At 38.5% G+C, this 15,504-nt stretch overlaps 1 protein-coding gene across 1 annotated transcript in view; it reads left to right on the forward strand.

Annotated features, from left to right (window-relative positions):
• SNX25 (sorting nexin 25) overlaps positions 1-15,504 on the forward strand; it is a 77,305-nt gene that overhangs the window by 43,154 nt on the left and 18,647 nt on the right. The window contains exons 7-10 of the mRNA XM_009277365.2: positions 5,111-5,242; positions 7,205-7,480; positions 11,532-11,687; positions 14,900-15,031. Coding sequence (XP_009275640.1) covers positions 5,111-5,242; positions 7,205-7,480; positions 11,532-11,687; positions 14,900-15,031 — 696 coding nt within the window. The remainder of the gene's footprint in view (positions 1-5,110; positions 5,243-7,204; positions 7,481-11,531; positions 11,688-14,899; positions 15,032-15,504) is intronic.

The raw sequence follows: 15,504 nt of genomic DNA on the forward strand, positions 1-15,504 counted from the left end.
TGCATGAAATAGGTCAGCAATGGTGTTTTGAATTATTATTTTATGTAAGTGTAGTACAGAAGCTTGAATACATTATTAACTTTGGGGAATTTTTGGTACTAGTTGAACAAAGAACAAATTGACTAGTGACCTAAACTTCTATTTTGGTTTCACTTCTGCATCCTACAGAAAGCTTTCCCTTTCCTGCAGTAGTAGGGGAGTAATAGCATTGCTGGTAAAAGTCTTTAATGCATGTTCTGATTATGGGCTTAAATGTGGAGATGGATTATTATTTGGAGCTGTCAATGTTCTCCTCTTACAGATTCAAGAAACAAAAATTACGTGCTTTGAAATACTTTTTTTTTTCCTTTCACAGCAGAAGCTAATTATAAAACTGTCAGTTTTCTGTTTGATAAATACATAAAAGTCAAGGGACTGTATCGACTTTGCACATGTTTCACTCACCCCATTATCCTGAATCTGGGTTCTCTAGGGAAATCCTGGATGTGTGAATTATAATCAAAAGTTTATAAGCAAGCAAACAAACAAACCCCAGCTACTCTCTGAATCTGAATTCTGTCATTAGCTCTGATACTGATTCATACTCTGCCCTGGGTGTTAGATTTGCTTTCAGAGAAAATTCAGTTTGAATTAGTGCAATATATAAAGCATCTCTTCTAATCTACTTATGGTCAGTGTAGTTTTAGTCCTTTTTCTTAGAAACTGTACCTGCATAGTACTGCAGTAATTAATTGAGTTCTTGTTGTCTGTGTTTATTCAGCAAACCATTTGATCCATTGTGTTCAGCACAACAGCCACATCACCACATATGTGAGATTTGATGTGTGGAGTCACAGCATCTCCTTAGTGGAGCTGTTTTGAGAACCGTGGGTGGTAGAAGGAGCTCTGAGGATCTGATCCTTGACTAGCTGTGAAATAGCAAGGAAACCACCTGAGTGTATTTTGAGGTGCAGGCAGTTAATATTCATAATTCTGCTGATGAGGACTAAGTTGAAACTCCTGCAGAAGACCTTGCTTCCACCACATCCGTGGATAGATGCTGATTTAACCGGTGACTGTGATTTCCGAGCTTCAGGTTGTAAGATCACATTATGTCAGGATACCTCATGGTACAGAATTTGGGGATAAAAAGGAAGCGAGCTTCAATTGTTGTTCCTCTGTTGCATGAAGATGGGGTGTCTTATAACAGAAGTATGTTCATGAACATGTGAGTCTCAAGGCAGGAATTTTTCCCTTAGTATATGTGCAGTAAAATAGCCAGGTACCTTACGTAGCATATACTTCCTGATAGGTAACTAATCATTGCATTTGGTTCAGCTACTGCTGTATATGACAAAGATATCCTTCTGATGACTTGCCTCTTTTTAAAAAATAATACGAAGAATATATGCTTTAATTTTAGTCAGTGTACAGACAAAGCATTAGTTAATGGTTTTTAAAATGCAGCTTGGAAAGAGACACATTTTTCCAGTATTATTTTTTACGTTCCTCTTATTCCTGTCTTCTACAAAAAAGAAAAAACCGAAAAGAGAAGTCCTGCAGTCTGGCTGCGTGCCATCATCCCAGCAGAAAACCTCCAATACTGACCCAAATTCTGTTCACCCTACCCATGAGCTGCAGTGCTGTTACTAGCTGTATTGTGCTTATTCATTATAGGCCAATGTGGTTGTGGCGAATGGGAACCTGGCGTGTTGCAAAGAAATACAGTACAGTGCATCTGTGCTGTGTCTGGTGCCTATGTAGGCCCTTCCAAATTAAGTAGTTGTTTTATGTTCCTCTCCAGAGAGAGGTTGCGACTATCTTTAGGGACTTGCCAAGACCAGGTCTCTACTTTGTAGGGCCAGGAACAAGGCTATTCTGTGTGCATATGCTAGGGATGCTGGTTAAAGCACCGTGCTTGGCGGAGGCAGGGGGGTGGGGAGCGGAATCTAGTCCCTTCCTGGTATTTGGCAGAGCCTGTGACCAGCTGTGGTATATTAGTTACTTTCCTGTTGGAGTGGGGAATGGATGTGGCAGCAGTAAAGCTGCTGTTTTTTCTGAACCCGGAAGCTGCTCTTGAGTTAGAAGGACTTGAAGGGTTGCTGTTGAGGCTGATAATTTTAAGATTATATCTTCTAACTGGATATTAGATTTGAGGATGTACACATGCCCTAATGTGTGCATATGTGCCAACATAGCTTAGAGCCATGTACTCTAGTCTGTGGTGATACTGAGTCATAAAATGATCTTTTGCTGAGGATTATAAATTACTGCAGAATCTGGTTCTTTAAATCAGAGGAGGAAGGGTCCTCCACAAAATACTTCCTGGATTGCATGCATTTTACGATAACTTACCACCTCAAACCTAAAAACCTCTTTTGTCTGTCATTGTTGTCGTTGAAGTCTTAATAATGTTTATAATAAGTGATACTGAGTCATAAAATGATCTTTTGCTGAGGATTATAAATTACTGCAGAATCTGGTTCTTTAAATCAGAGGAGGAAGGGTCCTCCACAAAATACTTCCTGGATTGCATGCATTTTACGATAACTTACCACCTCAAACCTAAAAACCTCTTTTGTCTGTCATTGTTGTCGTTGAAGTCTTAATAATGTTTATAATAATTCTTATAATAAAATGTTCATAATAATTCCAGGATAGTCAAGCCTTAAACAAACAAAAACGTAAAGTTTGTGAGGTCTCATTTCTGCAAGAGAAGTTTAAAAAAGCTTTTCTGTCCATTAATTTATTTTGTTGAAGTATTTCAGTTTGCAAGGTAACTGTTGGGAGGTTTGTGTAACAGCATTATTAGACACCACCACTTTAATTACCGTGGGGCATCTGTGCAATGGGCCCTTTGTTAGGTGAGAGGGATGGTTGCGCTTGCCTTGCTCCCTGCAGCAGCACTTACCCACAATTACTTTTGAGAGGGGATGTTTGTTAATTACCCTCCTTGCTGGCAGCCTGGGTGGGGATACCTTGGATAATATTAGCATAGAGACTAAGGTGACCTCTTGCTCAAGAAGTGACGGCATGTGCCCTGCATTGTGAGTGACTTACTACCTCTGCTGTCATTTACAGACCTGACAGTCCTGGAGATGGTGAAGATCTCTGTTCAAGAGGCTGGAAGACCCTCTTCCGCCTGTATTTTAAATCATTGTGCTTGATAAAATGATTGAATAGAAAGTATGATGATGCACAGCAATGAGGCTAAAACACAGACTGGCCTTTGAATTGCCATCTCTGTGTTCTTGTCTTTGACAGTCTGATCACCATTTCTGTAATAAGCCTAGCTTCCACAAGCGCCTCTGTGCAGTTCAATGAGGACTATAGAGTGAGCTCTGAAAGGCAGAAGTTTATGTTCATATACCTGAATAGCTCTCAAGCTAAGAGCAAGCCATGTCCAGACAATATTGGTATGGTAAAGGATAAAGAGAAGAGTGGCACGTGACTGTCACTGAGGAACTTTGAGGATGAAAATGAGCATTTCAGCTGAGACAAACATGATTTACTTAAACACTGCCCAAAATTTGGGGGTGCTGTTTCAGATAAAACATAGGTGGCTATAGTTTTTAAAGAACCTTCTTTAGCTTAGTTCATTAAGGAAGTGACTTGTGCTAATAATTGTGTACATGCATGTGTATGTGGTTTCCTGCCATGCAGCTTGAGTCCAGCAAACCGTTTTTCCTAAATGTAACTTGGTGGTAGAGTCTCACAGGTACTAGGTTTAGGAAAACAGGTGGCCTTCCCAGAGAGAGAGATGCTGATACATGACCTGAATTGTATTATTATTAGGTATTGAAAAACCCACGTTAGATAAATTATTAATGCCTCAGTCTCGGTTGGAATTCATGTCTTGGTCCGTACCAAATTATCTTTGCTATAAAATGCAAAGTCATAGGAAGCTAAGATTCATTAGCCCCAGTGCTTGAGGACCTGCTTTTCTTTTCAAAGAAAAAGGGGTGGGCTGGTTGGTGTCTGTGAGGTACGAAGCAAGACACCAATACCACTCTGGTGTATTTGGATTCCTGGTGATATAAGTAATGGCACTAAATGAACTACAAAAGCAAGACACCAAGACAACTCTGGTGTATTTGGATTCCTGGTAATATAAGTATTAGATATAAGTAATGGCACTAAATGAACTACATGAAAACTGGTTCAGCTGCTAGACTGAAAAGTTGGAGAGGAAGGGATGTTTAGTTTTGATAGGGTGTTTTGAAAATTGGTCCTATTTTTCAAAGAAAGCTAAGGTTATTAATTTTGTTCAACATGGGAAGATCTGTTCGCTTTGTCAGGGAGGTGTTTTGTTTTCACGTGCTTGTCTCAAAGAAAAGGCCTGGATTCACAAAAATAGTAGAGGATGAGGAAGTAATAGTGTTTTTTTAATCCAGCAGCTTAATGGCTGCAGCATCTACTTAGGTGTGGGAAGTCTGTGTTTCATTTCCTTTTCTGCTTGACGTACACACTCTTCTTTCATCTCAGGAAGAGTCCTGAGCATTATATCACAGCCGTACTCTTCCCTGGCTGCATTTCTGATAGATGCTTTTCAATAACATTCAGTTAATGGGAACTGGCCACCAAATGCCCTAGCTGCCAGGGTAAAGAACTACAGTCCATCTTTTCTGTGTCCCCGGGAATAATTGAGTTACATCTCAAAGCCCTGTGGCGTGGAAACTGCTGGTGTTAATCTTTGTTTGAATCAAGCAAAGAATAGATCAGTTAGCTTTCAGCTTGGCTCCTCTGCCTTGCAGGAACATTGGAAGTTAAATTTTTGGCAATAGCATTTCATGAATGATTTGAAATGCTATCTTAGTCCTTTGAAATGTAGTCTTACCTCCTGGACAGAAAACATGTGGAAACATTTTCTACCTGGTAGGAGCATAGATGCACTTACCTTCTAAATACTTACAACTCATATTTTTGATTTTTTTATTTTTTTTTTTTTTTTTTTTAAATGAAGCAAAACTATTACTGTAGGAGGCCTGTGCAGTTGAACCTAGTTCATGTGTTTGTGGGATGGATGGTGCTCTGGGGACACATCAAGTGAAAAGATTTTCCCCATGAGGGATGGAGAGAAGCTAGAGTTAGGTATTTTCCCAGGTTTTACTCTTAGTTTTCCTTTCTTCAGATTCTTCAGTTTGAAGAAATTTTGGCCAACCCTTCATACCGAGAGCACTTCCGAATCTACATGGAAAGGATGGACAAGATGGCTTTGATCAGTCTTTGGGAGTCTGTGGAGTATCTGAAGAACGCTAACAAGGTGGAAGAAATTGCAAGTCCATGCGGCTTGTACATTAACTGCAATCTCTGCTTATTGTGGTCTTGATGTTAGGAAATGTCTTTGTATTTATGTTTTTAAAATAGCAATAGCATAGGATGGGTGCTAAGCAACTTAGTTTTTTTAACTTCTCCATGTCAATGTTTGGGGATAATATGGCAATTAAAAATTGTGGACTGTTGTGATGATGGCTTACTGTTGTTTTGTGTAGCAATATGACCTGTAAAAAGGGTACTTGATGTGCAAAGGTAGTAGAATTACTTCCCTTCACCGGAGAAAAAACTTGCAGTAATATATTGGCTTTAGTTGTATCAGCTCATGTGAAACTTCAAAGTGCATTACAGTTTGATAGTGCGTACATAAACTTCTCATCTTCCCAGTTACAGGTATCCCATTCAATCTGAAGCTGTGAAAATTTGTGTATATATATTTTTAAAATCCTTTTGAAAGAGAGATTTTGCTTTAAAAGACCCCTTCCTTTCCCTGTTCTGTTGCTGTATAAGCAGCTAAGTTTCTCCAGGAATGTCACACTACTGCTAGAGGGAAGAAACAATGCTGTCTTGTAATTTGTGCCAAAATAAAGTAGGAACAAGAACCCTGAAACGGGTAGGAAATATCACCTAACGTTGCAAGAATTATCCTGGAGCAATGGTGCAGAGCAAGAATGTAGAGGACAAATTTGCTGTTCGTGAGCAGTGGGGTGGATTTTTTGGGGAAATTGTTTTAAACCTCCAGGATTCACACTAGCATGAAATACGAATTTCATTATTAAGTATCAGTTAACTTTTTATTCACTGTAATTTTATTACTCTCCTATGTAAAAAAGATTCTAGTCCATTGTAAAACACAAATAACATCCTGTAACCAAAGTGGCCAGTTGTGGAGTGTGAGTAGTGAGCCATTAATACGATCTGAAGAAATGGCTAACAACCAACTCAGGCAAGAAAGTGTTCATAAAAAGGGTTTGTCAGGCACTGTCAAGAGAGTTGTATAAATCAGTTTTGACTTGCAAACAGCTTGTGACTGGAAAAGGTGCTATAAATCATTTTAATGACCTTTCAGCTGTGATTTCTCTCCTTGCTTTCAAAACAATATGTATAGTGCCTTTATTTAAGACTTCCCATTTTTTTAAAAGAGATTCTAACATACTGTGCTCCTGTTGCTCCATGGAACGTAAGGGTTGTCTGCCACTACAGGGGCAGCTTTGATTACAAAAAAGTAGCATCATGCAGCCATGTGGCTGTGACATTGTCACATAAGGCAGGCAAGCACATTGTGCCATACTAAGGGAGTTGGGTAAAACCTTTTTAATTCGGGTCAGTTCAGAGAGATGATCATTTAGAGAGATGATCATGGGCTGTGCTGCGTTACTTCTTCTCTTTCCTGTTCATTACTGCAAAGTTCAATCCTGTGCGCTGTTCTGTGCTCAGTGGAAATACCGGGCCTCGTGTACTGGTAAATGTCTCTTCAGGTGTGCTTTTTTCTTTTTTTTTTCTTTTCCCCCTCAAAAATTAATTATAGTCACATAAGTGAGTTGATCCTATCAAACAGAAGACAGGAGAGCCAATAGAGCTGAACTCTACAATCTGAATTTAAAATGGTGACCACAATGTTGCTCTAGCACTTTTTTTTTTCCTTTTAATATCAGCTTTTGGGGCATACTTTTAAAAGCAGTGGATGTGGAAGCTATGGTAATTTTAGAGCACAGCTGTTTCTTCACTTAACAAATATCAATATTTATCTTGTGAAATTGACTGCTTAGCATAGGTGCGCAGGCAGAGTGCTTGATCTCAGTAAGAGATTCACAGATGTGTTCTCACACATCTGGGTGTGAAATTAGCTTGATCATCCTTCAAATTATGCACCTGGATCCTGAGTCATCCTGCTATTTTAAACATTTTTTTATTATTCTCTTCTCCCTCTGTCTCCCTCCTTGCTTCCTAGGCTGAAATACCTCAACTGGTGAGTGAAATTTATCAGAATTTTTTTGTGGAAAGCAGAGAAATACCTGTGGAAAAATCCCTTTATAAAGAAATACAGCAAAGCCTCGTGGGAAATAAAGGCATTGAAGTATTCTACAGAATTCAGGCAGATGTTTACGAAACTCTAAAGGACAGATATTACCCCTCGTTCATTGTCAGTGATTTATATGAGAGATCAGTCAAGAAGGAAGAAGAAAGAAGTTCTGCTCAGCCAACTCCTGAGGACAAAGATGAAGTGGTGAGTCACATGGACAACTTCTTTCACTGTAACTTAAGGTGATCTGAAGACAATCCTGAGTAAAGCATATAGTAGCATCTTCTGTCCTTGAGCTTTGGACTACTTTTTTTCTGATGTATTTATAAATATCATCACTCTTATAGTTTCATCAGGTAAACCTGGTATGTTTACAAGCTCTTTCAAGCAAAATGGTACAAAATGACTGGCTACTTAAAGTTTAAGTTAGTTAAAGTAGGTATTTCAGATTTCCAAGCCTTTCGTATTCTGTATCTTTCGTTATGCTCCTTAGTATCAGAGAATGCAAAACATACCTCAACAAGCTCAGCTGCTCTGCTTTTCAATGAAGGAAATCTCACTGAAACATGAGTAGGTTTCTGTCTAGACATTGTCTGTCCCTGTCCCTCGTGCATTTCCTAGGTACTAAATAGGTTGCACAGAAGAGGAGAAAAAGTCATGAAAAATAGTCTTAGTGCTTTTTTATTAATTTATTGAATAAATTAATAGGCTATGTTGGAAGATAAAACTGATTAAAATAGCACTAGAACTGGAAATACTAAACCAGAGCATTCAAGATGTCGTGAGCAATAACCCAGCGGCAGCTCTCTTGGGGCAAGTTTTTTCAGTGGGTTCTCTAAATTGGTCACGTCGGGGGAACTTGTGTTACGTTTATCTGAGAACATTTTGTCAAGAGCATCTCTCAGACTAGTGAGCATCTTTCAGTCAGGCTGCCGCTTCAGATCAGCGTGAATATCTTCATTTTACATGTGAACTTGCTCAGAACACAATGAAGTGTAATAGTTTGTCTAAAACTGGATCTAAATGGACAAATAAGAAGCAGAATCCAGAGGTGCAGATCTACGTTCTGCCATTTAGAAGCAATTTTTCCAGAACCTAAGCCTTTTGTATTTACTGATTAAATATGACTTCCATTTCTGTAGGTGAGCTATTACAGTCTCCGTAGTCCGCATATCAGCAAATCTGCAGAGATGAGCTGTTATAAGTCAATTACTTCCAATATGAACTTTTAGAGCTTCCTGAATTTTTCATTGTTTGTTTCTCCCTGTATTCTTTTCCTTGATAAAAGATTCAAGACGCGTTTTCTACTTTTGTCACTGCTAACTCAGCTGTGTTGAGGGTGGTAGGTACTTCAAAGACTTTCTGTCCTTGTGTCTGCAACCATTGGGACTTGGAGAAAAGACTGTTACTGGTTTTGTCCAGACATTTCTAAGTATTAAACGTTGTGCTTTTTAATCTCTCTCTCTGTTTTATTCAGAGTCTAACAGAGATAACCATTTCTCTAAGAAAACTGACACGACACTTTAGGGCTAGCTGTCCTCTGTCAGAATAACATATACTATAGCTGCCAAAAAATTAGATTTTTGACATCAGCATCATCTGTCCTTCCTCTGAGTCCTTGGATATATATGTGCCAGATTTGAAGGCTGTGTCTGCTGTGAAACGTTAAAGACTAATATATTGCCAAGTTTGCTTATATGGTTAAAGTTTTTTTGCATTTTTTAACAACAAACTAAGTATGAAATTGCATATACGGTTAGAGCATCTCTTGAATAGAGCAATCCTAATGGCTCTGTGCCATGCTTCAGGGTCTTCGAGGTGAAAATAAATTATAAGAAATTCTTCTTTCTGAAGCTTCCAGTGGGCTTTCAAATGTTGGTGGAAATGCACTAGTGGCTAATAGGTTTGGGTTTTTTTTCCTCCCCTTGTATAGGAAACCACAGCTGAGAAATTTGATGTTTCTGAAGGGATCTGTATCATTAGCAAATACTAATTGGGTTTTTTTAGTTTGGGTTTTAGAGGTCTATGTCCTCACTTCCTGGGGTACTGTGGGAGTTACCTATATTAATTTTCTATAAATTTTGCTGGATAGGTAAAAAGCCATCTAGTGTCCTCATGGAGAGGAGGACAAAAGGGTGACCCCTGATTAAACGTGAGAAAATCAAATCAGAAGGTAGGAATCGGGGCAAAGGCCAGACCCTGCTGGTTCTACTGCACGTGGAACAAGCTTTTTCTTCTTCCTTCCAATCCGTCATCATTTCTCGCTTCTTGGACAAACCTCCTTTAAAAGGTCACAGGTAGATGTAAAAATACAGAAGCAAACAGTGCGTGTATTCAGCACTTTGAAGAAAGAGGGTCTGGTGGTTGCATTGGTGCTGTGTGTGTCAGATCGCTAAAATAAGCCCAAAGTCTGTGTTCTGCAGCACTCACAGAAATGGAAGTCATTATCAGTTTAACAATCAGGGGAAAACAGCACAATCCTTTATGATCTCAGCTTTGAGTGTTTTGGTTGTTTATTTGGTAAACTTGATAATTTGAATACAGGTAACTTGTTATCTTGTAATTCTAGCATTTTTGTGATTAAACCTAGTGATTCAGCAGTGTTTTTTGCTGTAAGTGTCTGAAATGTTAATGACAGAGAAATCTTGTAGCCTACCTCTGGGAGCAGAGCCTTACTGATTTGTCGTTAATTGCAATCCTTTGATTACTAGAACCAAACTTCATATGGAAAGTCTTTTAATTCTTCAGTATTGAAAATAGCATTTTTTTTATTCTTTTTGACCTCTGTGCTTCCCAACAAATACAAGTTTTTATTTTATGGTTCTGTTCAATAGTGTTTTGAATAACAGCCAGTGTTGTTATTATTGTTTGTATTATTGTAGTGCCAGGAGATGACAACAAGCTTCCACGAGCTGAGCTCTGTACACATGCTGGGAGGCAGTCTCTGACCTGAGGAGTTTACAGTCCATGCAGAATAGACAGAAGAAAGGATGGGGCATAGAGCTAATGTTATTTACTCAGCCACATAGCACGCAAATGCAGAGCTGGAAAAGGGCATGGATTTCTTAGCCTAGAACTCCTGACTTCTGCATGATGTTACCCTCCCTTATGAGGATCACACTAAGGAGATTAATTATTGTTGCTACTGTATCTCTTCTCAGAGTTTTTTACTGAGATGTAAAATACTGCAGAATTTACAGTAGGATTGTCTTCTCTAAAGCAGAATTTAGTAGAGTGTGAGACTTCCTTCTGTTAGCTTTTTGTTAATTATATAAAGATACAGCTTACTTAGTGGGAATATCATTAAATAACACAGAACTCTCGTTCATGAGATTAGATTCATAGCTTCCCACAGATAAATTAAGATATAGTCAGTCACAGGCAGACCTCAAAGATCTTTGAACATGGCAACAGTAACATCACAGTGCTGTGTTTGCTGGATCTCAAGGTCTTCGTGCCTATTTGGGGAAATACAGTAAGAAAGGGGAGGCTGAGGCAAATGCCAAAAGGTGTTAAAGAGAATGTCACTGAAAGGTGTGAAGTTTTCTATTTTTTTTGCATGCCTGTAGTACACGAGATGGAAAAAGCTATTGGTTTGAATGAATATAAGAAAATTGCTTAGGTGTTTAGGGCGATATATGTGTGCTTTTAACACATTTTTATTAACATTTCTAAAAACAGCAGTAAAATCTGTTTATGAAGAGGAAGGACTTGGTTTAGATTGTTCTGCAGGCTGATAAATCTGTTTTGTGAAGGTTTGTGGGAGGCAGGACTGTTAGAACTGAGGGGTTTTGGGTTCCCCCCACCCCAGTCTCATTATCTTTCAGCTCAGAGCTAAGTATTTGCTTTTCTATCTGGCTCGGAATATGGATCATGACTACTAAGCTGTTGTTGCTTTTAAAATAAACTTTGATTCTTCCTCTCACTTACACTAAAGCCTTAGCTTGAAGGTCGTTTTACACAGTTGGCAAGAGTTGCCAAAGAGCTGTAGTATAAATGGTAATGAGGCTTTGTCTGGGTTTTGGGGTGGTGGTTTGGTTTTTTTTGGGGGGTGTGTGTTTTTGTTTTTTGTTTTCTTTAACAGACTTATGTTTCGTGTTGGGTCTGATGGTTGGAATATCGGTTAGAATCTTATACCTACATTTTCGTCTATAACAAGAATAAGTGTTCTTATACATAAAATAGTTACGGAGCAAACAATAACTGTCTCCTTTTTCATATTAGTGATGCAATTACTCCCATCCTCTATTCCTAGAGCCAGGATTGTGAAGAAGCTACTGAAGAATGCAGCACAAGAATTAATGAACAGGCCAGTTATGCTGTAAATAAACTTCGCCAGCTAAATGACAAGCTTGAGTATAAGAAACAGGCTTTAAATTCCATATGTAATTCACCAAAACCCGACAAAAAGGTAAGTACCTTTAGTGTCTTCAGTCTTGTTTTTTTTTTTTTAATATATATATTATGTGTGTGTTTGTGTAATATCCAGTTGTCTCGGGCTCTTTTTGGTTAGGTCACAGTTGTCTCGGGCTCTTTTTGGATAGGTCAGATTGCTATTTCTATCAGCCTGTTATAGAAAGTGAAACCAGAGCTTAGTTTTAATTGTTTATTTTTCCATTTTTTTTAAGGCTATTGTAACTAAAATTGCAAATATGATTTATATTGCTTTGTTTGTCATAGAATAACGACCTCTCTCCCAGCGGTCTTGCTGCTTTGTCAGTGGCAAATAGTATTTCTTTCTTACATCTCTACCCACCTATATCTGTATGATTCTTTATGGCAGCTGTTTTCGTGTCCCCGCCACATCTGCAGCACTGCAGCGGAGGGATGTGCTAGTTAACTTCCGCTCCCTCTGCTGGCTTTGAAATAGCACAGCACAATTTCATAATCTCTACAGTTGTGACTGGCTTGCTCAAATAAAGGGGGAAAAAAAACCCCAAACCTATAAAAGTGACTGATTTCCTTTATAAGGAGCTAGGAGAAATCTGCAGGGCACACTTTCATAAGACTAAAAATTATGAGGGATATGAAACTTCGACTCTCTGGGCTTGGATTAAAAAAAAAAAACAAACCCCTCTTTTGTTTTGCAAAGTGCAACAGTTAAGCAATCGAAGAACATATTCAGGCAGAAGCAAGTGATTTGCATTTGGCCAAGGCCAAGTAATTTGCATTGCTACTGAGGATGATATTACAGTACTGTTATTCAGATGCAGCTGGACCAAGCTTTTCAGGGGTAATGAGATTGGTTGCAAATGGTAGACGGTGGGTGAGACGAACAAGTAGCCAAGGCATGTCCCTAAAATGGCCTCCTGCTAGGGGTGGCAAAAATGTACCTGGATATTAGTCATTGCTCAGGACCTGGGTTCTTCGTACATTTGTTCCTTCACTCAGGGTGAGTGCTAAGATGCTGGTCTGAATAGAAGTTGACACCCTGCTCATTCTCTGCTGCCCCAGCTCTGGGGATAGCAGAAATCTCTCCCTCTAAGAGAAAGATGTGGACAGTAGTGTTTGATGCCACCCTGGCTAGCTTCATTCCTCTGTCCCTTCCACATCCCGCTTCTGACAGAGGTTACTGCAGATAACTGGAAATGTGTCTGCAGCTGTTCTGGGGTGTCCCGCTCACAGCTGCTCTGCTGTGTGTGTGGCCTCAGCTGGCAGAAGATACCTCTTATTTGTCATCCAACCACTACTGTTTGGAGTGGTAGGAGCACGGATGTGTCCCTTTTTGTCCCATTTTTTAAAATTTTTTATTTTTTATTTATTTATGCCTGTATTACTGCAGTAGCGTTTACCTGTGGAGCTTTTAAATGGACAGTTGGGGTTGACAGTGTGAGAGCACCTTGTCACAGGGACAGTGAATGTCACAGTAAATGTGCAGGGACCACATTCTTTCCAGTGTTCAATCTTGTCATCCTCAGTAGCAAATCAAAACCTTAACGTTCCCCACCCAGAGTGCTTTCTAGTGCTTGCTAAGGCTTATTTTCAAACAAAACTGTGTGACACAATTATTGAAATTAAATGGGACTTTACTGAATGGAAAACTGCCTCTGTCTTTATCAGGAATTATGTGGAAGTTGGAGGGATTTTATGTATGTTCAGATCTTTCGTATTTCCAGTGGACCTGTACCAGGAGTGAACATAAAACTTGCTTTGAGAAATTGTAAGAGGTGCTCTTATAACCAACTAGGTTTTAAGTTAAAATTTGCACCATGGGCAAAAAGAGTTAGAAGTACAAAATAAGTACGAACCAAAAGTGGGTCTGCTTGCGTATGCGTGAGTTAGGCCATACCATTTGTTTCTGTAGCATTATAGTTTTAATTTTTTTTCTTTTATATGAAAAGTACTATATAACTAAGCCTTTATATAGTGTTGCATTCACATGGATGTATCACTTGTATGTTCCCTTTGCGTTCTTGAGAAATAATAGTTGTATTTTTTCTATACCTAAGCTCTTGGGGAGGTGGGGATTGTACCCCTTGTAAAGTAGTGGGTTTTTCCCTGTATTTTTTTCTCCTAAAATATTCTTTGTCTTTGAAAATATATACATCTTTGAAACAGAATAATAAAATGGATCCAGTATCATTATAAAGTCTCAGTATTTGTTTTATAGGTGTAACAACTCTTTACTTATGATGAAACCTTACCAGTTCTTCTGTATTTATTGATTGTTCCTGGATACCACTTATAGGAGTCCGTGTAAGGTGACTGCAGAGCAATCTGTGTGTTGACAGTAAATAAAATAAAATACAAAATTATTCTGAAGGTTACGTATATGCTAGAAGGTTGTTATATAGCTGCTGTGTAGGTAATATTGAACATCTTACGTGAGACAAAAATTCTGAAAAAGTCAGAATTACTGTAGCTCTGTAGAATGTACCACTTGTGGTGCAAGTCGTACAACAAAGACTCATAAATTTGACTATGTGCAGCTTCTTTTGCTGTTTCTAATGTCACATCTTATGTATACTTCCACTTTTTCTTGTCATACTGTCTTGGTAGTATGTATTGTCACCTAGTTTTTTTGCTGATGTGATGAGATACAGTATTTCTCCTTTATGAGATTATGACGGTGAGCTATGTCTTGGTGAGAACATCTTTTTAAATGCGTGCTTTCCACAATAATAAATCCTTCCCTTTCCAAAACTAAAATGAATTAAGTGGTGACTTTCTGAGTGATTGTTAACATAGCTAAGTTCCTAAAAATGAAATCTATTCCCACGTTCTTCGGTTGCATCATGTATATCTGAAAATGGTAAGGAGGGTGTCTTCAGTAGTGCATATTTCAGTAATTGCAATTCAAGTTTGTATAAAACATATAATGTGTAATATATGTGTGTAATATATAATCCTATCTAAAGTGCCTTTTATGCTGGTAGTGTGATAGTAGCATATCCTTCTAACTTGTTTTTTATTCTAGTATCAGAGTTGACGTTTAAGATTACTGTGTATAGTTTATAAGAGGCATCATAGATTCTCTCACCTTTTTTTTTCCCATGTGAATTGTTCTTTCTCTCCCTGCTTTTGTACCTTTTCTCCTTTCTGAATAGCATCCCTAAAGACACAACTAGGCATGTTGCATAAGCTTTTTCTTACCAATTATAATCAATAAACTCTCCTCTGCAGATTGTTTCTAAGCTGAAGGATGAAATTACTCTGATGGAGAGAGAGCACAATGACCTTCAGCTGCACATTGCAAGAACGGACTGGTGGTGTGAGAATCTTGGCATGTGGAAAGCCTTCATTGTCTCAGGCGAGGTATGGGCGGGTTTTTTTATGGCTTTTTATCTTCTGGGTCACTTCAAACTTGCATGAAGAGAAGAATAAAACCCTGTATATACTTTCCTTATACCTTTGTGTACGCTGTGTATACTTCATATTTACTGGGGCAGGAGAGGAATCTAACCTCTTCTGAACTCCTCTGTTTCCCCAGTGACTACTACGATGCATATACAAAATTTCTAGTCCTCAAGACACTGTTGTAATGGAGTTATAAAGATACCTGCATGTATGTGAACTGGTTTTGGCATTGGGTAGAGTAATTTGCTATCTTAAGGGCATTGTTTTTCATGAGAACTGTCTCTTGTTATATTACCATTCTATCGCACTTGGGTGCAGTTGTGTGTCTGGTATGTCTCAAAGATGCAGTATTTACACTTTTTGTTTTGTATTATTATGTTTAATAGCAGTACATTTTCAAGGGACTAGAATACCCAGAAATAAAGTGTTTT

This window comes from Aptenodytes forsteri, unplaced genomic scaffold (assembly GCF_000699145.1).
Source record: "Aptenodytes forsteri isolate BGI_AS27 unplaced genomic scaffold, ASM69914v1 Scaffold65, whole genome shotgun sequence".
NCBI lineage: Eukaryota > Metazoa > Chordata > Aves > Sphenisciformes > Spheniscidae > Aptenodytes > Aptenodytes forsteri.